General features: G+C 44.8%; 1 protein-coding gene across 1 annotated transcript in view; it reads left to right on the top strand.

Moving 5' to 3' along the window:
• The window catches only part of LOC105489692 (zinc finger protein 43), a 58,754-nt gene that overhangs the window by 2,848 nt on the left and 31,770 nt on the right, over positions 1 to 24,136 (top strand). Inside the window, 5 exon segments of the mRNA XM_071086626.1 lie at positions 3,192 to 3,303; positions 6,132 to 6,313; positions 14,018 to 14,103; positions 18,042 to 18,168; positions 19,564 to 19,662. Coding sequence (XP_070942727.1) covers positions 3,236 to 3,303; positions 6,132 to 6,313; positions 14,018 to 14,103; positions 18,042 to 18,168; positions 19,564 to 19,662 — 562 coding nt within the window. The 5' untranslated portion in view covers positions 3,192 to 3,235.

Raw genomic sequence — 24,136 nt, 5'->3', positions numbered from 1 at the left:
CAGCCCAAAGGTGTGATTGTAATATATCACTGGTCCCAGCACCTAGGTGATATGACTCTCCTCTTTTTATGGGACCCCACACATTTTGGGTGTTGTAAAAATATTACTGGATCCTGCACCCATGTTATGTGACTCTCCCACCTGTGTGTGCCCTACGTGTTGTGCCATATTATGGCACAATATGTCACACTAGAAATTGTTACATATGGCTGGGAACGGTGGCTCACGCCTGTAATCCCAGCACTCTGGGAGGCTGAGGCTGTCGGATCACTTGAGGTCAGGAGTTCAGGAGCAGTCTGGCCAACATGGTGAAACCCCGTCTCTACTAAAAAAAATAGGAAAATTAGCCACGCATGGTGTTGCATGCCTGTAATCTCAGCTACTCGGGAGGCTGAGGCAGGAGAATCGCTTGAATCCAGGAGGCAATGGTTGCATTGAGCTGACATCGCGCCACTGCACTCCAGCCTGGGCAATAGAGCAATACTCTTTCTTGAAGAAAGAAAAAAAGAAAAAAGAAATTGTTACATATAAGGCTGGGCACAGTGGCCTAGTGCCTGTAATGCCAGAACTTTGGAAGGCTGAGAGTGGGTGCATCACCTGAGGTCAGGAGTTCAAGACCAGTCTAATCAATATGGTGAAATGCTGTCTCTACTAAAAATACAAAAATCAGCCGGGCATGGTGGTGTGCGCCTGTAGTCCCAGTGACTTGGGAGGCTGAGACAGGAGAATTGCTTGAATCTGGGACATGGAGGTTGCAGAGCCGAGATGCGCCACTACACTCCAGCCTGGGCAAGAGAGTGAGACTCCCTGTCAATAAATAAATAAATAAATAAGTAAATAAATAGTTACATGTTGTTGGTTCAACACCCAGGGGATGTAACACTTTTTCTCTGGACCCTGCCTACTTTTTCTCTGGAGCTTTGTGACATAACTCAATGATGCCCATCACCATGGTAATGTTACTTTTTTTTTTTTTTTTTTTTTTTCTGGAGACAGTCTCGCTCTGTTGCACAGGCTGGAGTGCAATGGTGTGATCTTGGCTCACCGCAACCTCCGCCACCCAAGTTCAAGCGATTCTTCTGCGTCAGCCTCTTGAGTAGCTGGGACTACAGGCATGTTCCACCATGCCCAGGTAATTTTTGCATTTTTAGTAGAGATAGGGTTTCAGCATGTTAGCCAGGCTGTTCTCGAATTCCTGGCCTCAAGTGATCCACCCTCCTCGGCCTCCCAAAGTGTTGGGATTATAGGCGTGAGCCACTGCGCCCAGCCAGTAATGTTACTTTCTTCTGCCTGTAACATGCTAGGTCTCTGTGAGCAGAGACCTAGCATCAAGGTGATGTGACTCATCTTTTTCTTAGGCCCTGCATATTTGTGTATTGTGACATACTGCTCAGCTGAACACCTAAAGGATGGGAGTCTCCTACCTGGGCCCTTCCTACAGGGAGCATTGTGACATGTCCCTGCATTCATCACCTAGAGGATGTGACTCTCCTCTTCTGCCTGCACCGTGCCTACAGGGAAAATTGAGGCATATTGCTGTGGCCAGCGACAGATGATGTGTTTTTTTCTGTGTGGGTCTTTATTACAGAAATGATGGTTGACATATCGCTGGGCCCAGCATCCCGGTGATGTGACAGTCTTCTTCTGTGTGGTCCCTGCTTACAGGAACATTGTAGCATATTGCTATGCCCAGCACCTAGCTGATGAGATTCTCCCCTGGTTTTAAGTTTTGCCTGTAGCGGACAATGTGAAATATTGCTAGGCTCTGCACTGACATGTGAGTCTTCTGCCTATGATTTGGCCACCTGGGCCATTGTGACATATCGCTGGGTCCAACAGCCGAGTGATACTACTTTTATGCCTGGACCCTGCCTATGGGTGGCATTTCCAGATGTCTTTGCACCAGTCACACAAGTGATTTGACTCTTGTCTTACCTGGTCTCTGCTCACAGGAAGTTTTGCGACATTTTGCAGCACATAGCTGATTTTATTTATTTTTTTTCTTAGTTTTTCCTCCAGGGAAGATTGTAAAATATTGGTGAACCCAGCACCAAAGTGATGTTACTGTATTTTTTTCTTGGCCCTGCTCACATAAGACATTGTGACATGTTGCTGGGTTTTACACCTAAGTGATGTGAGTTTCCTGCCTGTACCATGCTTACAGAAAACATTTTAACATATCTGTAAGCTCATCAACTATTTTATGTGACTCTCCTCTTTTATCTGGGCTTTGTCCATAGGTCAGATTGTAATATATCTTTGAGCCTGGGTTGTGCTAACAGAAAAGAGAGTGACTTATTGCTTGGCCCAGCACACAGGTGATGTGATTCTTTTGCTTGGTCCCTGTTCACGTGGTCATTGTGACATAACTCTGGGCCAGTCACCTAAATAATAGATCTCTTCTTTTTATTTCTGAATCTGTCCACAATAGGAAATGTGAGATATCGCTTGGCCCAGCACCCATGTGATGTGACTCTCCTCTCATGCCTAGGCCCTGCCCACTGTAGTGATTGTGCTGCCAGCTCCTGCGTTATATCACTCTTGTCTTCTTCCTGAGCCTTGCAAACAGGTAGCACTAGGAAATATCCCTGGGCCTTTCACCTAGGTGATGTGACTTTTCTGCCTGGGCTGTCCTTTCCTGGTATTGTGACATGTTGCTGGATAAAGCATTTAGGTGATGTGACTTCTCTACTGCTTGGACTCTGAACAAAAAAAAGATTTAGATTTATCACTGGGGCCAGCACCTACATGATGGGACTCTTCTCTTGTCTGGGCCCTGCAAATTATTATTATCATTATTATTATTTTTTTTTTTGAGATGGAGTTTTGCTCTTGTTGTCCAGGCTGGAGTGCAATGGCACAATCTCGGCTCATCGCAACCTCTGCCTCCTGGGTTCAAGCGACTTTCCTGCCTCAGCCTCTCAAGTAGCTGGGATTATAGGCATGTGCCACCACACCTGGCTAATTTTGTATTTTTAGTAGAGACAGGGTTTCTCCATGTGGGGCAGGCTGGTCACAAACTCCCAACCTTAGGTGATCTGCCCACCTCGGCCTCCCAAAGTGCTGAGATTACAGGCATGAGCCACCTCACCTGGCCCCTGCATACATTTTGTATTGTGACATAAAGCTGGGTCTATCACCCAGGAGTTTCATACAAAAGATTATGACATATCTTTTCATTCATCACCTAGGTGATGTGACTCTTCAGCCTGTGCCCTGCCAAAAGAGGATTGTGATGTATCATTGGACTCAGCATCTAGATGATGTAACTCTCATCTTTTGCCTGGACCTTGCGTATTTTGGGTATTGTTACACGTTACTGGGTCTGACATTAGGGGATGGGAGGCCCCTGCCTGGGCCTGCCCACAGGGGTCCTTGTGACATATTTTGACATCTATCAATTATAATATGTGACTTTTCTCACCTACATGCACCATGCCCTGCCAAAACATTGTAACATATCACTGGGATCAGCAACCAGATAATGTGTGTCATCTCTCAGGGTGTTGCTCATAGAGAGCACTGTAACATATTGTTGGGCCCTGCAGCCAGGCGATGTAACTTGCTGCCTGTGCCCATCTTTTTTTTTTTTTTTTGAGATGGAGTTTCACTCTTGTTGCTGCAATGGCGCAGTCTTGGCTCACTGCAACTTCCACCTCCCAGGTTCAAGCGATTCTCCTGCCTCAGCCTCCCTAGTAGCTGGGATTACAGGCATGTGCCACCATGCCCGGCTAATTTTGTATTTTTTTTAGTAGAAACGGGGTTTCTCCATGTTGGTCAGGCTGGTCTTGAACTCCCGACCTCAGGTGATCTGCCCGCCTCGGCCTCCCAAAGTGCTGGAATTACAGGCACGAGCCACCACGCCCGGCCTGCCTGTGCCCATCTTTTTTTTTTCTTCTTTTTTTTTCTTCCTTTTTGTGGAGAATGGGGTCTCGCTATATTGTCCAGGCAGGTCTCTAACTCCTGGGCTCAAGCTATCCTCCCACCTCTGAGAGCTGGGATTACAGGCGTGAGTCACCGCGCCTGGCGCCTGTGCCCATCTTATAGGAAGAGATGTTAAGGCATCCCTGGCCAACCACCTAGGTGATGTGACTCTCCTGTCTCGTCCTTGCCCTCAAAAAAGATTGTGACATATCTCTAGACCAGCCCCAGGTGATGTGACTCTCCTGCTCACTCCCTGCCCATAGGTGTAATTGTAATATTGTAACATATATATATATATTTGTAATTTTTTTTTTTTTTAATTGAGAGAGAATCTCGCTCTATTGCCCAGACTGGAGTGCAGTGGCGGGATCTTGGCTCACTGCAAGCTCCGCCTGCCGGGTTCACGCCATTCTCCTGCCTCAGCCTCCTGAGTAACTGAGACTACAGGCGCCCGCCACCATGCCCGGCTAGTTTTTTGTATTTTTAGTAGAGATGGGGTTTCATCGTGTTAGCCAGGATGGTTTCTATCTCCTGACCTCGTGATCTGCCTGCCTTGGTCTCCCAAAGTGCTGGGATTATAGGCGTGAGCCACCGCGCCCAGCCCTTGTCACATATATTTTGCCCCAGCTTACGAATTACTATGATGATTCTCGTATCTTGAACGAGGCAATAAAAGAGGTACACCTTGCCTAGCTAGGCTTGGGAAAACAAACATGATTCTAAGTTTTCTTTTTTTGCAAAGGTCATAGAGAATTACCACTCTCTCAAATATTATAAAAAAGCTCTCAGGTGGCACAGAGAGTGTCATCACAAACCAGAAACACAGATGAGATTGTATTTTGTGTATCTTTTTTTTTTTTTTTGAGACGGGGTCTCCCTTGGTCACCCAGGATAGAGTACAGTGGCACGATCTCAGCTCACGGCAACCTCCACCTCCCAGGTTCAAGTGATTCTCCTGCCTCAGCCTCCTGAGCAGCTGGGATTACCAGCGTGCACCAGCACGCCCAGCTAATTTTTGTATTTTTAGTAGAGATGAGGTTTTACCATGTTGGTCAGGCTGGTCTCGAACTGCTGACCTCATGATCCGCCTGCTGCAGCCTCCCAAAATGCTGGGATTACAGGCGTGAGCCACCATGCCCAGCCTGAGATTGTGTTTCTTAAATGAATACCCTGCCAATCATTATACTTGTAACCTCAGTACAGACAAAGCTTACTGATGAGGTCCTAAATCTCACATGCAGATGCAGTCCACAGTTGGAATTATCACTGTGATATGCAAACATCGCCAGAGTAGGAATGATGACTCATTTCTCAACATAGCCCACAGGCAGGTGAGGACTCTCCTATATGGATCATCCAATTGGAGAGATGTTGACTCTCATACCTGGGCATAGGGCCACAGGTACGATCATGGGCTTATACGATCACAAAGATCTCAGAGTGGATTCGACTCTCCTGCATATCGCATAAAGCCCTCGGGTAATACATTGAGTGCCCTTACATGGCCCAGCACACAGGTGACATTGTGACACTCATATATATAACCAGCCAACAGTAAATATTGTCATCCCTTAATATAATCTACTTCTGAAGTTCTGAATGTCACACCTGGAGGCAGTGGAAAATTGCAAAATTGACTCTTATAGGTGAATCTGGTCCACAGGTGGATTGGTGACTCTCAGGTCAAGATTCAGCACACCTGTGAGGCTATGTTTTTTCTTGTTGTTGTTTTGTTTTTTTGTTCTTTTTTTTAGGCCTGGTTTCACTCTTGTTTCCCAGGCTAGAGTGCAATGGCAGGATCTTGGCTTACTCCACCTCCCACGTTGAAGTGATTCTCCTGCCTCAGCCTCCCGAGTAGCTGGGATTATAGGTGCCCCCCACCACATCCGGCTAATTTTTGTATTTTGAGTAGAGATGAGATTTCGACATGTTGGCCAGGCTGGTCTCTACTCCTGACCTCAGGTGATCCACCTGCCTCGGCCTCCCAAAGTGCTCAGATTACAGGTGTGAGGCACCATGCCTGGCCGAGGCTATTATTTTACTGAGGAGACACGGTCTGCAGAATAGATTGAGGCTGTTATGCATGAATTCATATACATTGAGATGGTGACTTGTGTACTTAGACCCAGTATTCAAATGGTATTCACTCATACCTAGAATGAAGACATGTGAAGAATTATTTATCTTATTTCTGGGTCTTTCTGCAGGTGTGATTGTGACACATACCTCTGCTCAGAATGCGAGCAATATGACTCTCCTGCCTGGTCCCAGCGCACAGATGGGATTGTGACATATTGCTGGACCCAGCATGTAGATCACATGACCCTATGCTCTTGCTTTGGTGCTGCCACAGAGGGCATTGTGACATATCACTGGTCCGTGCACCCAGGTAATATGTTTCTCCTTTTGTGCCATGCCCAAATGGGCTATTGTAACATATTACTGGGTCTAACACCCAGATGATACGAATCTCTTACCTAGACCCTGGATTCAGGGGACATTTTGCCATATTTCTGTATCCATCTATTTGATGTTACTCTCCACTTTTACATGGACTTTTCCCTAGGAGACATTGTAATATGTCTGTGCCAAGCACCTACATGATGTCACTCTTCTCTCCTGCCTGGGCCCTGACCACAGAAGAGGGGGTGACGTATCATTAGGCCCTGACCACAGGTTATGTGATTTTTCTGCCTGGTCCCTGTCCAGAGAGGACATTGTGACATTTATATGACTCTCCTTTTGTCTCTGAGACTTGCCCACATTAGGGATGTGAATTTTGTTCCTTGCCTCAGTCCTGCCCACTGGGGTGATTGTGACATATAACTAGGCTCAATTCCTAGGTTATGTGACTCTTCTTTATGAGCCTTACCCACATAGGGCATTTTGACATGTCTCTGGAGCCCTCTCTTAGATGAGGTGACTCTGCTGCATGGGCCCCTTTTTTTCAGAAAATATTGTGCCATATTTTTTGACCTAGTAACAAGGTGATGTGACCGTCGTCTACTGCTTGGTTTCTGCCCAAGGCGGGATTGTGATTTTTTTTTTTTTTTTTTTTTTTTTTTGAGAAGGAGTCTCGCTCTGTTGCCAGGCTGGAGTGCAGTGGCACGATCTCAGCTCACTGCAACCTCTGCTTCCTGGGTTCAAGTGATTCTCCAGCCTCAGCCTCCCAAGTAGCTGGGACTACAGGCACATGCCACCATACCCAGCTAATTTTTGTATTTTTAGTAGAGACGGGGTTTCACCATGTTGTCCAGAATGGTCTCGTTCTCTTGACCTGGTGATCCACCAGCCTCGGCCACCCAAAGTGCTGGGATTACAGGTGTGAGCCACTGCGCCTGGCCAGGGATTGTGATTTATCACTGGGCCCAGCACCTTGGTAATGTCACTCTCCTTTCCTACTACAGGTTTCAGGTAGAAAAGGAGAGTCACATCACTTAGGTGATAAACAGAAAGATATGTCATAATTCTCTTACTGGCAGGGCCCATACAGGAGAGTCACATCACCTAGGCATTGGACCCCACCATATTTCAGTATACACAATTGTTTCACCTAGGTGTTGGTGGATTATGTGTTGTATATATTAAAATATGGCTAGTCCAACACTTAGGTGATGTGACTCTCTCGCATGAGTCCTGCTAATAGAGGAATTATGACATATCTTTTAGTTTATCACCTAAGTGATGTAACTCTTCTTTTTTACATGAACCCTGTAAAAGGGGAGGATTGTGACATATCACTGGACTCTACATCTAGGTGATATTACTCTCCTCTTTAACCTGGGCCCCTTGTATTGTGAGTATTATGACATATCACTGGGTCAAACCAAATGGGTAAAAAGCTCTTGCTGGGCCCCTGTCTATCGGAAGCACCTTGTGACATATCTGTGCATCCATTACTTTGGAGGTATGACTCTCCTCTTCCATCTGTACCATACCCACAGAAAGATTGTGTTGCATATCTGGGTTCAGCAACCAGGTGCTGTGTTTCTTATGCCCAGGCCTTGCCTGCAGAGAGAATTATGACGTAGCTAGGCCCAGTATCCAAGTAACATGACTTTGTTGTCTGTGCCTTGCTTTCGAGAAGGAATTGTAACATAACCCTGGACAGGCAACCAGGTGATATGACTCTCCTGCCTGATCCTTGTCCTGAAAAATTGTGATGTATTTCCAACTCAGCATGCAGGTGGTTACTCTCCCGTTTGCTTTCTACTCACAGGTTAGATTGTGACATACACTTTAGCCCAGTTCACAGTTGCGATGATGATACTCATACCACAAACCAGTCAATAGCAGAGATACTGGTGCTGGTAGCTAGACTTAGAGAAACGGGTAAAGTCCTGAGTTTTCTCTAGGTAAGAACAAAAGATTACCGTTCCTTCACATTTTGTATAAAGTCTTTGGGCAGTACAGAGAGTGTTATCATAGGGCCAAGCACACAGGTGAGACTGTTTCTGAAATGTACAACCTACCAAATGTTAGCATTGTCACCCTCACACATGGACGGAGCCCACTGGAGAGATCCTGAATTTCACACGTGAATGTAGTCCACAGTAAAAATTGTGACTGTCATGTAATCATGTGACAACAGTTAAGCTGGTGCTTCATTTCTAAACCCAACTCATCGGCAGGTGAGAACTCTTCTCTAGACCCAGCTGATTGGAGAGAGGTTGACTCTAATGCATGAGCCTAGGTCCACAGGTATCATTATGAGTTTGTATTAGAAAAAAAGTCTCAGAGCAGATAGTGACTATCATGGATATTGTTTAAAGCCCTCAGGTGGTACAGAGAGTTCTGTAACAGGGCCTAGCACGCAGGTGACATTGTGACACTCGTGTGCACACCCAGCCAACAGTAAAAATGAACAACTTTCCACATGAACACAGCTCACTGTTGAAGTTCTGAATCTCACACCTGGAGGTGGTTGGAAAATTGACTCAAATGTGGATTGGGTTCACACGTGAGCTGGTGACTCTCAATCCAAGATCCAGCATATCTGTGAGGCTGTGACTCCACTAAGGGACACGGTCCACAGCAAAGACTGAGGCTCTCATGCATGTATCCAGTCCACCATTGAGATTGTGACTCCTGTACTTGGACTCAACATACAAAATGTGTTGACTCTAATACTTAGAAATGGGATGTGTGGGATTGTTCATTCGCACATTTTTTTTGCGACTGTGATTGTGACATATACCTTTGCCGAGCACCTGCGTGATTTGACTCTCCTGCCTGGTACCTAGTGCACAGATCGGATTGTGACACGTTGCTGAATCCAACACCTAGGTGGTGTGACTGTACTTTTTCCTCAGCACTGCCCACAGGGGGGCAGTGTGACACATCATTGAACTCCACACCCTGGTTATGTGACTCTCCTGCCTGTGCCCTGCCTTCTTGGGCCATTGTGACATTGCTATATGCAACATCCAGGTGATGTAACTTTCCTTGCTGGGTCCTGCTTGCAGGAAGCATTATAATCTAGCTGTGCACCCATCACCCTGGTAATGCAACTCTCTTTCTACCAGGTTGCTGCTCACAGAAAGAATTATTCCCTATCACTGGGCCCAGCATCTAGCTGTTGTGATGCTTCTTTTTCTACCTACATTCTGCTCACAATGTAGATTTTGACATACTGCTGGGCTAAATACAAAACCCTGTTACATTTTTCCTCAGCACTTTCCTCATCAGGCATTGTGACATTGTTTGGCCCAAAACTAAGGTAATGTGAGCCTCCTGCCCATAGTGGGCATGGTGACATATTTGTGAACCCATCATCTATGTAATGTGACTTTCTTACCTGGCTTTTCCCTATAGGAGAGATTGTGACATATATTTGGGCCCAGAACCTAAATAATGTGTTCCTTCTTCCTTCCTGCTATGGCCATGCTCCCATAAAAGAGAGTGACTTATCGCTGGGATTAGCACACGGGCTATGTGATTCTTCTGCCTGGTTCCTCTCCACAGGGATTACTTTGAATTATCTCTGGGCCCATTACTTAGATGATGTGACTCCTCTTCTTCTTGGGATGTGTTCACAGTTTGGATTGTAACATATCACTTAGTCCAGCACTTACGTGATGTGACTCTTTTTTTTTTTTTTTTTTTTTGAGACGGAGTCTTGCTCTGTCTCCCAGGCTGGAGTGCAGTGGCCGGATCTCAGCTCACTGCAAGCTCCGCCTCCGGGGTTTACGCCATTCTCCTGCCTCAGCCTCCCGAGTAGCTGGGACTACAGGTGCCCGCCACCTCGCCCGGCTAGTTTTCTGTATTTTTTTGGTAGAGACAGGGTTTCACCAGGTTAGCCAGGATGGTCTCGGTCTCCTGACCAATGTGACTCTTTTCTCATACTTTGGCCTTGTCCACTGGGGTGCTTGTGATATGTAGCTGCACCCAGCTCTTAGGTTATGTGATCTTTGTGGTTTTTTTTCTTTTTTTTTTTTTGAGTCCTACACATGGGACATTGTGACATCTCTGTTCCTTTCACCTAGATGATGTGAGTCTTCTGCCAAGGCTGTTTTCTCAGAGGGTATTGTGACGTTTATGGACCCAGAACCTAGGTGATGTGACTGTCTTCTGCCTTGGTTCTGCCCAAGATGTGACTCTTTTTTTTTTTTTTTTTTTTTGCCTGATCTCTGCATACATTTTGTATTGTGATATATATGGCTGGGTCCAACACCTAGGTATTATGAGTCTCCTGCATGGGCTCTGTTCAGAAAGGTATTATGACATATTCTTTTTTCTTTGTCACTTAAGTGTTGCGACGCTCCTTTTTTGACTAGAACCTGCTACAAAGGATAATTGTGAAATATCACTGGACCCAACACCTAGGTGATGTGACTCTCCTTTTTTCCTGGGTCTCACATAATTTGGGTATTGTGATATATTGCTGAGACCAACATCTAGGGGATGGGAAGCTTCTTTCTTGACCCTAACCACAGGAGCTTTGTGACATATCTCTGTATCCATGACCTAAATATGTGATTCTTTGTTTCTTCCTGCACCCTGCCAACAGAGATTATGGCAAATTGCTGAGTGCAATGTATCTTGTGCTGACCTCCTATCTCATCCTGTGACTAAGAATGCCAAACCTGGGGATGCAGCCAAGTAGGTTTTAGCATATTTCACACAGCTGCTATTCAGGATTGAGTTGCTCTGGTTTGAATGCCTCCAACATTAAGATCCACTATAAAATTATGAAAAAAATCTGTAGTAAATGATAATTAAATTAGGATGGGCTATTCTGGCCCAGGTGCGGTGGCTTACTCCTATAATCCCAGCACATTGGGAGGCCAAGGCGGGCGAATCACCTGAGGTCAGGAGTTTGAGACCAGCCTGGCCAGCATGGGGAAGCCCCATCTCTACTAAAAATACAACAATTAGCCAGGCGTGGTAGCGCACGCCTGTAATCCCAGCTACTCAGGAGGCTGAGGCAGGGGAATCGCTTGAACCCAAGAGGTGGAGGTTGCAGTGAGCTGAGATTGTGCCTCCGCACTCCAGCCTGGGCGATAGAGCGAGACTGCATCTCAAAAAAAAAAAAAAAAAATTTAGGATGGGCTATTCTGAAAGATGTAGCAATAATTATATTTGCATTTATGAGTTTTTTAATTCTCTACACTTGATAATGAAAGAGGTTTCCATTGTTAAAGGAAAATTAATCTCTTGATGCCAAAATTACTAAGCCACTAGAAAAGTCAAGCTGGGAACTATGTCAGGCAAACCTGCCTCCCATTTTATTTCTAAATAAGATAGCTACAAAGATAAAAAAAAAAGCTACATACCTTCTTTACAGTTAGCCAACAAGGAAATTCCTTGAGAACAAACTACAGACAGAACTCAAAAGTCATTTCTCTGAGCCTAGCCTGAGACAAATGTACATCCAATTGCTTCCTCTGCACTGTTGTTAATTTAGATATGTAGATTCACTGAGCCAGAATAAACTGTATTCACTTGAATGCTTATCAAGGACTCAAAATAATCCAGCTTTTTATCTCTTACTTACTTATGACTTGGAAGCCCCCACCTCAAGTTGTCCTGCATTACTGGATCAAACCAATATACATCTTACACATATTGATTGATGTCTCATGCTTTCCTAAAATGTTTAAAAGCTGCCGGGTGCGGTGGCTCAAACCTGTAATCCCAGCACTTTGGGAGGCCGAGGTGGGCAGTTCACCAGGTCAGGAGATCGAGACCATCCTGGCTAACAGGGTGAAACCCTGTCTCTACTAAAAATATAAAAAATTAGCTGGGCATGGGGGCATGTGCCTGTAGTCCCAGCTACTTGGAAGGCTGAGTCAGGAGAATCACTTGAACCCAGGAGGCAGAGGTTACAGTGAGCCAAGATGGTGCCACTGCACTCCAGCCTGGCTGGCAGAGCAAGACTCTGTCTCAAAAAAAAGAAAAAGGAGGCCGGGCGCGGTGGCTCAAGCCTGTAATCCCAGCACTTTGGGAGGCCGAGACGGGCGGATCATGAGGTCAGGATATCGAGACCATCCTGGCTAACACGGTGAAACCCGTCTCTACTAAAAAATACAAAAACTAGCCGGGCGAGGTGGCGGGTGCCTGTAGTCCCAGCTAGTCGGGAGGCTGAGGCAGGAGAATGGCGTGAACCCAGGAGGTGGAGCTTGCAGTGAGCTGAGATCGCGCCACTGCACTCCAGCCTGGGTGGCAGAGCGAGACTCCATCTCAAAACAAAAAAAAAAAAAAAGAAAAAAGAATAGATATATAAATGTAAGTATAGGCAAATGTAGATGCAAATACACATCTGTCTAGACAATTCCTGCTTTCAAAATCACAGAGAATGGTCACTTTTTAACCTTTTTATGTAATTAAAACAACAGATTTTCATCTTCAGTTACATTTATGCTCACAATACATATATATACCAACATTATTTAATAAAATTCTGGATTCCATTTATTCTATTAGAACTTCTGTACCTGTTTTGAAACTTGAGATTAAATTGTCTTTTGCTGAGTTTGCCCAGTTTATATTTCAAGTAATACTATATCATGGGAAGACGTTAGAGATTTTCTATATTTTTATGTTTTGCATCAGTTTCCAAAACTTGGAAATTATCTGTTTTTGAATTTCTTATGAAAATAGAATACTGTCCACTAAGAATATTCCATTAGCATACTGCAACTTAAAAGTCAGGAAATCTAAACTTTTCTCTTTCTGGTAATATTACCTATATAATACTTAGGTTTTTAAAAATTTTCTTTCTCTTTTTGCATGTGCTTTTTAATTTTTTAAAAATATGCATAACATTTCCTTGAATTCTATTAATGGACCTCAATGCTTTAAAAAAATTTTTGATATAAAAATAAAAACTCAGTCTGAATGTGATGGTTCATGCCTATAATCCCAGTACTTTGGGAGGCTGAGTTTGTAGGATTCATTGAGCCCAAGAGTTTGAGACCAGTTTGGACTACACAGTGAGGCTTCATCTCTACAAATAAAAATATAATAACAAATTAGCTGAACATGGGGGCACCTGCCAGTCGTCCCAGCTTGCTCCAGCCTGGATTGCTGAGGCTGCAGTGAGCTGCAGTCATGCCACTGCACTCCAGCCTGGGTAACAGAGACTCCCTTTCAAGAAAAAGAAAAAACAAAACAAAAAAAACCCCACAGAGAATCAATAATAAAATATTCAATGTAATGCTTCCTACTCAAAGGACCAGAAGCCAGGAAGGTCATAAAAGCTGAAATTTAAAAACAAGTATTTTCATTTTTTAGTAGCCATATAGTATATTATTTATAAGTGCGTATGAGCTTATACACAACGTTAAAAGCAGATACCCTCTGGGGTGGGCCTGCTCAGCTCGGGGAGGAAGCCCTGCCTGAAAAGGCTGCAGCCTAGGCTGTCACTCTTTCCTCATTCAGTCCAGCGTCTGATCACATCTTCCTTCACTCAGGGTTTGAGGGGGCAGGACCTTAGAAGTTGTCCAATCAGGGACGCTGGGCTGGAAACCGTCCAATCAGGCACGCGGCAGAGGCGGACAGGGCGGCTTCCGGGATGTGGCGGGGCCTTTGTCTCTGGGTGCAGTCGGAGCTCCGTGTTTCGTCTTCACTCTTCTGTGTCCTCTGCTCCTAGGGGCGGATCCTCTGTGGCCCTGTGACCTGCAGGTATTGGGGGATCCACAGCTAAAGACGCCAGGACCCTCCGGAAGCCTAGAAATGGTGAGTGCCGGGTCCGACATCCTGAGAGGGGGAAGGGGCCGTGGCGCGACTCAGGCCTCCCTGCAGTCAGCTCCACAGTCTGCGCGGCTGGAGTTCTTGCCCAGCTCAGTCTCAGTCCCCTTCAGTCGTAAGATGGCGGCTGCGCTGACAGCCGGGCCCGGGCGTCCTGTCTCTTCCCTGCGCAGTGACTGTGTCCCGGCCTGGAGCCCTCTGTGGGCAGCTCCGCAGCCGCAACGCGGCGTCTCTCCCAGATTGTGCGGGGACCACGGGAGGGTAGTCAGGGGAGAATCCTGACTGGTGATGCAGTTTCATGAATAGTAAGAGCTTTGGTCCGTGGCGTTTCCAGTCCATTTTTTCGTCTATTAGAAACTTAGGAGAGTCGGCCGGGCGCAGTGGGTCCCGCCTTTAATCCTAGCACTTTGGGACGCCCAGGCGGGCGGATGACCAGGTCAGGAATTTGAGAGCAGCCTGGCCAATATGGTGAACCTCGTCTTTACCGAAAATACAAAAATTAGCTGGGCGTGGTGGTGCGCGCTTGTAATCCCAGCTACTCGGGAGGCTGAGACAGAAGAATAGCTGGAACCCAGGAGGCGGAGTATGTAGTGAGCCGAGATCGCTCCATTGCACTCCAGCCTGGGCATTGTGGTGAGACTCTCTCAAAAACATATATACACACACACATAAGTCACCACAAAAATATTAAATAATTTAATCAAAGAGTAATTTAAGACTGTAGAGCGCCCAGCAATGGTTTGTAGTTCGTGGTCCATGGAGAATGAAGGAAAGACTTTTTTTTTTTTTTTTTTTTTTTTTTTTGAGACGGAGTGTCGCTCTGTCGCCCAGGCTGGAGTGCAGTGGCCGCATCTCAGCTCACTGCAAGCTCCGCCTCCCGGGTTCACGCCATTCTCCTGCCTCAGCCTCCCGAGTAGCTGGGACCACAGGCGCCCGCCACCTCGCCCAGCTAGTTTTTTGTATTTTTTAGTAGAGACGGGGTTTCACTGTGTTAGCCAGGATGGTCTCGATCTCCTGACCTTGTGATCCACCCGTCTCGGCCTCCCAAAGTGCTGGGATTACAGGCTTGAGCCACCGCGCCCGGCCTTTTTTTTTTTTTTTTTTTTTTTTTTTTTGAGACGGAGTCTTGGTCTGTCGTCCAGGCTGGAGTGCAGTGATGCGATCTGGGGTCACTGCAACCTCCCTCTTCCGAGTTCAAGCAATTCTCCTGCTTCAGCCTCCTGAGTAGCTTGGAACTACAGGCGCGCAGCACCATGCTGGGCTAATTTTTTCTATTTCAGTAGAGACTGGATTTCACAGTGTTGCCCAGGCTGGTCTCCAACTCCTGAGCTCGGCAGTCCGCCTGCCTCGGTCTCCTGAAGTGCTAGGATTACAGGCATGAGCCACTGCGCTCGGCCAGGAAAGACTTTTAGAAGGTGCATGATGAAGAAAACCAAATTCAATAATTTGTTAGGTAGAGTTATATAGTTTTTTAGTTTGTATGATTAAGGTGGAAATTTCCTGATTTTATATATATAAGGTGGAAATTTCGGGTTAATTGGCAGTTTATAGTTGTTTAAGCCTGAATTTTGTTTTCCTCAGTGTAGTAATTTACAAAATACACATTTGAGTTAGATTTTTATAAGGTAGAAACCTTGACATTAGCGCGATCTCAGTCTAGTTGCCTGCCACGTAATTATTTTCACACTCCACAGAAGAGTGATTTTCCTCTGCATTTTTCTCGTATGTTTCAAGCAGGGTCTGAAGTCTACACCCAACTCCCTATTCCTGCAGCCTAATGGGTTTGAGTAAAATACTAAATTTTCAGTCTGGGCACAGTGGCTCACGTCTGTAATCCCAGCACTTTGGGAGGCTGAGGCGGGTGGATCACGAGGTGAGGAGTTCGAGACCAGCCTGGCTAACAGTGAAACCCCGTCTCTACTAAAAATACAAAAATTAGCTGGGCATGGTGGTGCGTGCCTGTAGTCTCAGCTACTCGGGAGGCTGAGGCAGGAGAATGTCTTGAACCCAGGAGGCGGAAGTTGCATTGAGCCCAGATTGCCCCACTGCACTCCAGCCTGGGCAACAGAGCGAGACTCTGTCTCAAAAAACACAAACAAAACAAAAAATCAGCCAGTTGTGGTGACGGGCGCCTGTAATCGCAGCTACTTGGGAGGCAGGAGAATCGCTTGATCTCCGGAGGCGGAGTTTGCAGTGAGTCGAGATGGCATAGTACTCCAGCCTGGGCCACAGAGCGCAACTCCCTCTGGAAAAAAAAGAAGAAAACTAAATTTTCCTTTTTTTCTGACATTCACAAATGCCAGCTTCTTCTCCCTAATTCACATTATCAACTGTTTTTTCTTTTTTTTTTTTTTTTTTTTTGAGACGGAGTCTCACGCTGTTGCCCAGGCTGGAGTGCAGTGGCGCGATCTCGGCTCACTGCAAGCTCCGCCTCCCGGGTTCCCGCCATTCTCCTGCCTCAGCCTCCTGAGTAGCTGGGACTACAGGCGCCCGCCACCGCGCCCGGCTAATTTTTTGTATTTTTAGTAGAGACGGGGTTTCACTGTGGTCTCGATCTCCTGACCTTGTGATCCGCCCGCCTCGGCCTCCCAAAGTGCTGGGATTACAGGCTTGAGCCACCGCGCCCGGCCCTTTTTTTTTTTTTTTTTTTTTTGAGATGGAGTTTTGCTCTTTTGCCCAGGCTGGAGTGCAATGGCACAATCTCGGCTCCCTGCAACCTCCACCTCCTGGATTCTAGGGATGCTCCTGCTTCAGCCTCCTTAGTAGCTGGGATTACTTAATAGGCGCCTGCCACCACGCCCAGCTAATTTTTTATATTTTTAGTAAAGACGGGATTTCACTATATTGGCCAGGTGGTCTCGAACTCCGAGCTCAGATGATCCACCCGCCTCAGCCTCCCAAAGTGCTGGGATTACAGGCTTGAGCCACCGCGCCCGGCCCTTTTTTTTTTTTTTTTTTTTTGAGACGGAGTTTTGCTCTTTTGCCCAGGCTGGAGTGCAATGGCACAATCTCAGCTCCCTGCAACCTCCACCCCCTGGATTCTAGGGATGCTCCTGCTTCAGCCTCCTTAGTAGCTGGGATTACAGGCGCCTGCCACCACGCCCAGCTAATTTTTTATATTTTTAGTAAAGACGGGATTTCACTATATTGGCCAGGTGGTCTCGAACTCCGAGCTCAGATGATCCACCCGCCTCAGCCTCCCAAAGTGCTGTGATTACAGGTGTGAGCCACCACACCCGGCCATATTTTTAAGAATCTTTATGCAACTGATGTACGTAAACCATCACATTTAATCTGGCAGCTGCTCTTCTTTCTTAGGTTTTCTTTGCATTTATCTGTCTTTTGAAAATGAAAGCTCTTTGTTTACTGGCCAGAAAAACTAGAAAAAAACACAGACTTCTCCACTTACTGGATGTTTGACAAATAGTCTTTTTGGGCCAAAATCATTGGCATTACTAATGAGTTTGTTAGAAACTTAGAAACTCAGACTTTATTCTAGATCTTCTGAAAAAATAATCTGCATTAACAGGATCCTCAGTTTATTGTACACCTTAATATTTTAAAGGTCCCTTCTAACTCAACATGTCTTTATCTGAAAAATATTCACAACTGATTCTGTATGATGGAAATTGAGAACTCAAAAATTTACATGTTTGTGTTTATGCCCTCAGTTTTATAGTTTATCATCCAGAAAAGTATTATATATACACTGATATTGTGGATCTTACGCCACTTTCTTTTCTCAGGGGTAGAGAATGCATTGGAGAATATTTCCATGTAGAGAATTATTTTATTGGATAATTTCAGTGTCTTCTATAAGTCAGAACCTGTTCTCTTTACTCTCTCATTTTACCTTGAGTCAAATTATAAATTCTGCAAGTGGCCACTTGGTAAATGTGAGTGTGTGTGTGTGTGTGTTTTTTTAGGGACCATTGACATTTATGGATGTGGCCATAGAATTCTGTCTGGAGGAGTGGCAATGCCTGGACACTGCACAGCAGAATTTATATAGGAATGTGATGTTAGAGAACTACAGAAACCTGGTCTTCCTGGGTGAGCATAACTTCAATACTCAATCCTAATACACCCTAAATCTTTCATTTTTTTTTTCTGTAGACTGTTTTTTGGTAATTTGTACTTTGCATACATGAGTTTCAGATTCCTGTTTTCAAAAAAACTGGGGGGATTTGTTGGTGCACTAAATAATTTTTTTCAAGATATTTCATCTTGACCTGAACTTTCCACATTTCTGAGCTGATCTGTATCTTTCACTCCAGAATAGTAGTAATTCCAGAAATTAAGTGGCATAAAATATTTTTTCCCACAACTTAAAATCTAATTGCCAACACTAATTTTTGATTCCGTATTACCAGGTAGTGAAATACAAAATAAGATATTTTCTAAATATTTAGAAATATTTGTTAAAGGCCAGGCATGGTACCTCACTCCTGTAATCCCAGTACTCTGGGAGGCCGAGGCAGGCAGATCATCCTGACCAACATGGCAAAACCCCATCTTTACTAAAAATGCAAAAATTAGCCGGGCGCGGTGGCTCAAGCCTGTAATCCCAGCACTTTGGGAGGCCGAGATGGGCGGATCACGAGGTCAGGAGATCGAGACCATCCTGGCTAACCCAGTGAAACCCCATCTCTACTAAAAAATGCAAAAAAAATTAGCCGGGCGAGGTGGCGGGCGCCTGTAGTCCCAGCTACTCGGGAGGCTGAGGCAGGAGAATGGCGTAAACCCGGGAGGCGGAGCTTGCAGTGAGCTGAGATCAGCCACTGCACTCCAGCCTGGGCGACAGAGCGAGACTCCGTCTCAAAAAAAAAAAAAAAAAAAAAGCAAAAATTAGCTAGGTGTGGTGGTTCATGCCGGTAATCCCAGCTACTCAGGAGCCTGAGGCAGGAGAATGGCTTGAACCCGAGAGGTGGAGGTTGCAGTGAGCCGAGATTGTGCCACTGCACTCCAGTCTGGGCAACAGAGTGAGACTCTGTCTCAAACAAAAAGAAATTTTTGTTAATAATTAGTATTTTGGGGCCAGGTACGGTGGCTCATACCTGTAATCCCAGCACTTTGGTAGTCCAAGGCAGGCGGATCACCCTGAGGTCAGGAGTTTGAGACCAACCTAACCAACATGGCAAAACCCTGTCTCTACTAAAAATACAAAAATTGATCAGGCATGGTGGCACACACATGTAATCTCAGCTACTTGGGAGGCTGAGGCATTGGAATTGCTTGAACCACGGAGATGGAGATTGCAGTGAGCCGAGATCGCACCACTGTACTCCAACCTTGGTGACAGATTGAGACTCCATCTCCAAAGAAAAATTAGTATTTTGGGATTAATGATTAGGATATTCTATCACACCCTTCATACTGGACACATTGCTAGGTTAATAATTGGAGAATATAAGCAAGATTCATGTAATTTATTTTTTATTGAAACAGGTATTGCTGTCTCTAAACCAGACCTGATCACCTGTCTGGAGCAAGAAAAAGAGCCTTGGGAGCCTATGAGGAGACATGAAATGGTAGCCAAACCCTCAGGTAGGTGAAAGTGAAAGTGAATACAACAAACACAGATGATAGGTCCAAAAGTTAAGGGGAAAGCCAGTCCTTAAAATGTGACTTGGGAAGCTGTGTTCCAAAGGAAACAATTTCTGGGAAGCCTGAGTTTTTTCATTTTGCTTTCACATAGGGGCATCTTCTGTCTTATGCTTTTAAATTCTCTCAGGATTCTTATTTCCCTTTGGTGATCTTCCTTCAAGTTTACCATGAGAGCCAAAGTCCTCTTCATGACATTTAAGAGACTGCACAGTCTGACTGCTTTTCCATTCTTTTGGGGGACACACAAGTATCTGTATGCTTTTGAGAAACTCTATATTAAACTGTTTTTTAAGTTATTTCTTTGCTTCATGTCTGAAATACGTGAGAAGTGCTTTCTGTTCCATTGGATTTCTTTGTATATTTTCTGCACAATTCATCCTGTTTTATTACTATAGCCTTTAAATAATTTGAAATTATGAATTATGGTGTTTCTTTGCTTTGTTCTTTTTCCTCAAGTTTGCTTTGTTCAAAGTTTATTCTAGTTCCATGTATATTTTAGAATTGCATTGTCCATTACTGCATTACTGTGAAAAAAAATCCCACTAGAATTTTGATAGAAAGTTTATTAAATTTATAGATCACTTTGGATACCATGGCTTTTTTTTTTTTTAAAGACAGAGTCTTGCTCTGTCGCCCAGGCTGGAGTGCAGTGGCACGATCTTGGCTCACTGCAACCTCTGCCTCCTGTCACGGTCTCCCAAGTAGATGGGATTACAGGCGCGTGCCACCACACCTGGCTAATTTTTGTGTTTTTAGTAGAGACAGGGTTTCACTGTGTTTGGCCAGATTGGTCTCAAACTCCTGACCTCAGGTGATCTGTCTGCCTCAGCCTCCCAAATTGTTGGGATTACAGGCATGAGCCACCATGCCTGGCCTATAGTGGAGAGGGGTCATAGCTTGGTAACAAGGCTGGTGGGTCTGCACTAGGGTCCACCTTTAGTTGGCTTGTTACAAGGAGCTTGGGTAGTTGTAATTTCCATTTTATTTTTGGACAGAGTAAATATCCTTCAGGACTTTCGTCTGTAGGGCAGACACTAGGGCAGGTTTTTGTAGTCGGGTCTGCATATGGTGGGCTTTATATTAGGATGTGGATGAGTGTGGCTTTCACTGAGTATCAGAGAGGATTTCCCCAGGTAACTGTGTGGGTTTCTAATTAGGCAGAACTGGCCATAAACCGTGGCTTAGGGAGCTGGAACAGTCACTGAACTGCTTCAGGGTCCACAGTAAAGGTCTGCATGGCTATAAACCAGTATCTTCCTCCAGGCCTTTTGAAGAACAGGACCTCTCCCAGACTGCGGCTGGAAGCAGTTTGGGATGGTTACAGAGTAAGTTCAGAATTTTCTGTGGGACCAAGCTGGGTGGGCCATTTTCTGGCCTGTAGTTAAGAACAGGGGTCCTGTAGTTTGCCACCTGAATGAGAGCCTGCCTTCTGAAAAAGAAAACTCCTTAATCTTGGGCTTTATGAGAGTTTTACAGCTGCCTCCCTGGATCTCAAAACTCTTTTAAAGGAAATTATTTTTGAGAGGGGGTCTTGCTACATAACCCAGCCTGATCTTAAAATCCTCGCCTGAAGCAATTCTCCTACCTCAATGTACCATATAGCTGTCATTTCAAGTGTGAGCCATGATGCCTGGCTCTCATAAAGGCATTTTTGTCTAGGATGGCTGACAGATTTTCTTGCTCTGCAGTGATAAGCAAGTAGGGCACCTTTTATTTTTCCATCTTACTGTTGTTACTCTCCCTATACATTTTTAGTTTTTAGTTTGTATTTTCTTTTTCTTTTTTTTTTTTTTGAGTCAGAGTCTCTCTCTGTCGCCCAGGCTGGAGTGCAATGGCACAATCTCAGCTCATTGCAACCTCCACTTCCCAGTTTCAACTGATTCTCCTGCCTCAGCCTCCCAAGTAGCTGAGGTTACAGGTGTCCCCCATCACACCTGGCTAATTTTTTTGTATTTTAAGTAGAGATAGGCTTTCACCATGTTGGTAAGATTGGTCTAAAACTTCTGACCTCAAATGATCCACCCATCTCCGCCTCTCAAAATGCTGGGATTATAGGCATGAGCCACCGTGCCTGGCCCAGTTTCTATTTTTTATTTCCAAATTTGTCTGTAATTTTGGATTCAGACATTTAGGACAGTTATACTAGAATTTACATGTTATGTCTGAAGTAAATTAGATAATTAGTAAGCACTCCATATTTACTAATATAGTTACTTATAAATTTAAGTTTGCTGTAGGTAAAAGAGAACGATAGGATTTGTACCTACTTTTCTACCCTATATCTAAATAATATAATTTATTCCCAGATATTTGTTTTATATATCAGAGGCTCTAACCGTATTTTGCCGTATATAAATATATATATAAAAAATATGTAATTCAGTTTTGCCTCTAAAGTTGGATTACAGCAGTTTCATTTGTTGTAAGTATAGCATCTACTTAAAATATAAAAATTATCTGTAGTTTCTTTTAAATGTTTATTAAAAGTTTATCAGAATCTTGTATTTATGATTATACTGTGTTTTCTCTAAAATTTTACTGCTGTACAGTTCATGCCAATGATTCAGAAGTACAAAGCTACAGTCAAATATTGTAGTTATCTAAACAAATTCTTCTTTAATGGTGCATCAGTGTTCCATACCAGATTTTTTTTTTTTTTAAACGGAGTTTTGCTCTTTTTGCCCAGGCTGAAGTGCAATTGCATGATCTTGACTCACTGCAACCTCCGCCCCTCCAGGTTCCAGCGATTCTCCTGTCTCAGGACTGAGTAGCTGGGATTATAGTCATTTGCCATCGTGCCCAGCTAATTTTTGTATTTTTAGTAGAGACGGGGTTTCATCATATTGGTCAGGCTGGTCTTGAATTTCTGACCTCAGGTGATCCACCTGCCTTGGCCTCCGAAAGTGCTGGGATTACAGGCGAGAGCCACTGTGCCTGGCCTTGCATACCAGATTTTATGGGTAAACATTTCTGTTATTATTGTTTTCCAGTTACATATTAGTGTATTTCTTCAGTGTAGGTTTCTTAAAATCAGTTTATTGTGTTTTTTGGTTTTACCTGTGTATTGTAATTTCAGACAATTTTCAATTCTGTATGCTTTAAGTCAATGTGGGATTTAATTAAGAGATAAATTGTAGCAGGACAAGCCGCAGACAGAACCCCTCAGACACCAAGTTGTAGAAGGAAGGGCTTTATTCAGCTGGGAGCATCAGGAAGCTACCGTCTTAAAATCTGAGCTCCCCAAATGCACAATTTCTGTCCCTTTTAAGGGCTCACAACACTAAAGATTTCACATGAAAGGGTTGTGATTGATTAATCTAGGGGGTGTGTGACAGGGGCTTCATGCACCGGTAGTCAGAGTGAAACAGAACAGAGCAGGGAGTTTCACAGTGTTTTTCCATACAATGTCTGGAATCTATGGATAACATAGGTTGCTAAGTCATAAGCTGATTTTTAACCACTAGGTTTGGGCCAGGCTGGCCCAGGCCTGGTTTCGGCTCTGGTGCCTAGTGCCAGGCTGCCAGCCTTTGGTTTCACTTCCTTGTTTTTTTTTCTTAAAACAGGTACTGAGTATAAAACAATATAAAACAGTGTGAGAGGGTCTCTCTCTTCCCTCATTTACCCCTTTGAGACTTTCACTCATTTTATTAGTGGGAGTTCTCACTTTCATTCTCACTACTTATGCCTTCCTGTGCAATAGACTGATAGTGATTCATATAGTATGTTCGTGCTGAAGCATTCTGGTGAACTAAGGTAGCGACGAAGCTTTTTATCATTTGGAGAAGTACAGGTAGCAAACAAGGGAGCAGTAAGCAGGTTCCTATTACTATTATTACTCCTATTATAAGAGTTTTAAATCCTCCTATTGCCACGAACCAATTTCCAAACATGGCTCCCGGATTAAATCCGTGCCACACTTGGCACGGGTACATGTGCCAGTTTTGTTATATTTTTGTATCTTCAACTACTTGTTGCCATCTTGTTTTTTTGTTTGTTTGTTTGTTTGTTTGTTTTTTTGAGATGGAGTCTCGCTCTGTCGCCCAGGCTGGAGTGCAGTGGCCTGATCTCAGCTCACTGCAAGCTCCGCCTCCCGGGTTCACGCCATTCTCCTGCCTCAGCCTCCCGAGTAGCTGGGACTACAGGCGCCCGCCACCTCGCCCGGCTAGTTTTTTGTAGTTTTAGTAGAGACGGGGTTTCACCGTGTTCACCAGGATGGTCTCGATCTCCTGACCTCGTGATCCACCGTCTCGGCCTCCCAAAGTGCTGGGATTACAGGCTTGAGCCACCGCGCCCGGCCTTGTTGCCATCTTCTGTACCAAGTCAACCACAACTGCTGGCCCATTGTCTGAGCCGATTCGTAGAGGCAGTCCGAATCTAGGGATGAGATCTCAAAGAGGCACATGGGTTACTTCAC

This window comes from Macaca nemestrina, chromosome 20 (assembly GCF_043159975.1).
Source record: "Macaca nemestrina isolate mMacNem1 chromosome 20, mMacNem.hap1, whole genome shotgun sequence".
NCBI lineage: Eukaryota > Metazoa > Chordata > Mammalia > Primates > Cercopithecidae > Macaca > Macaca nemestrina.
Note: the sequence above shows the minus strand (reverse complement) of the source record. Positions and strands in the feature narration are given on the sequence as shown.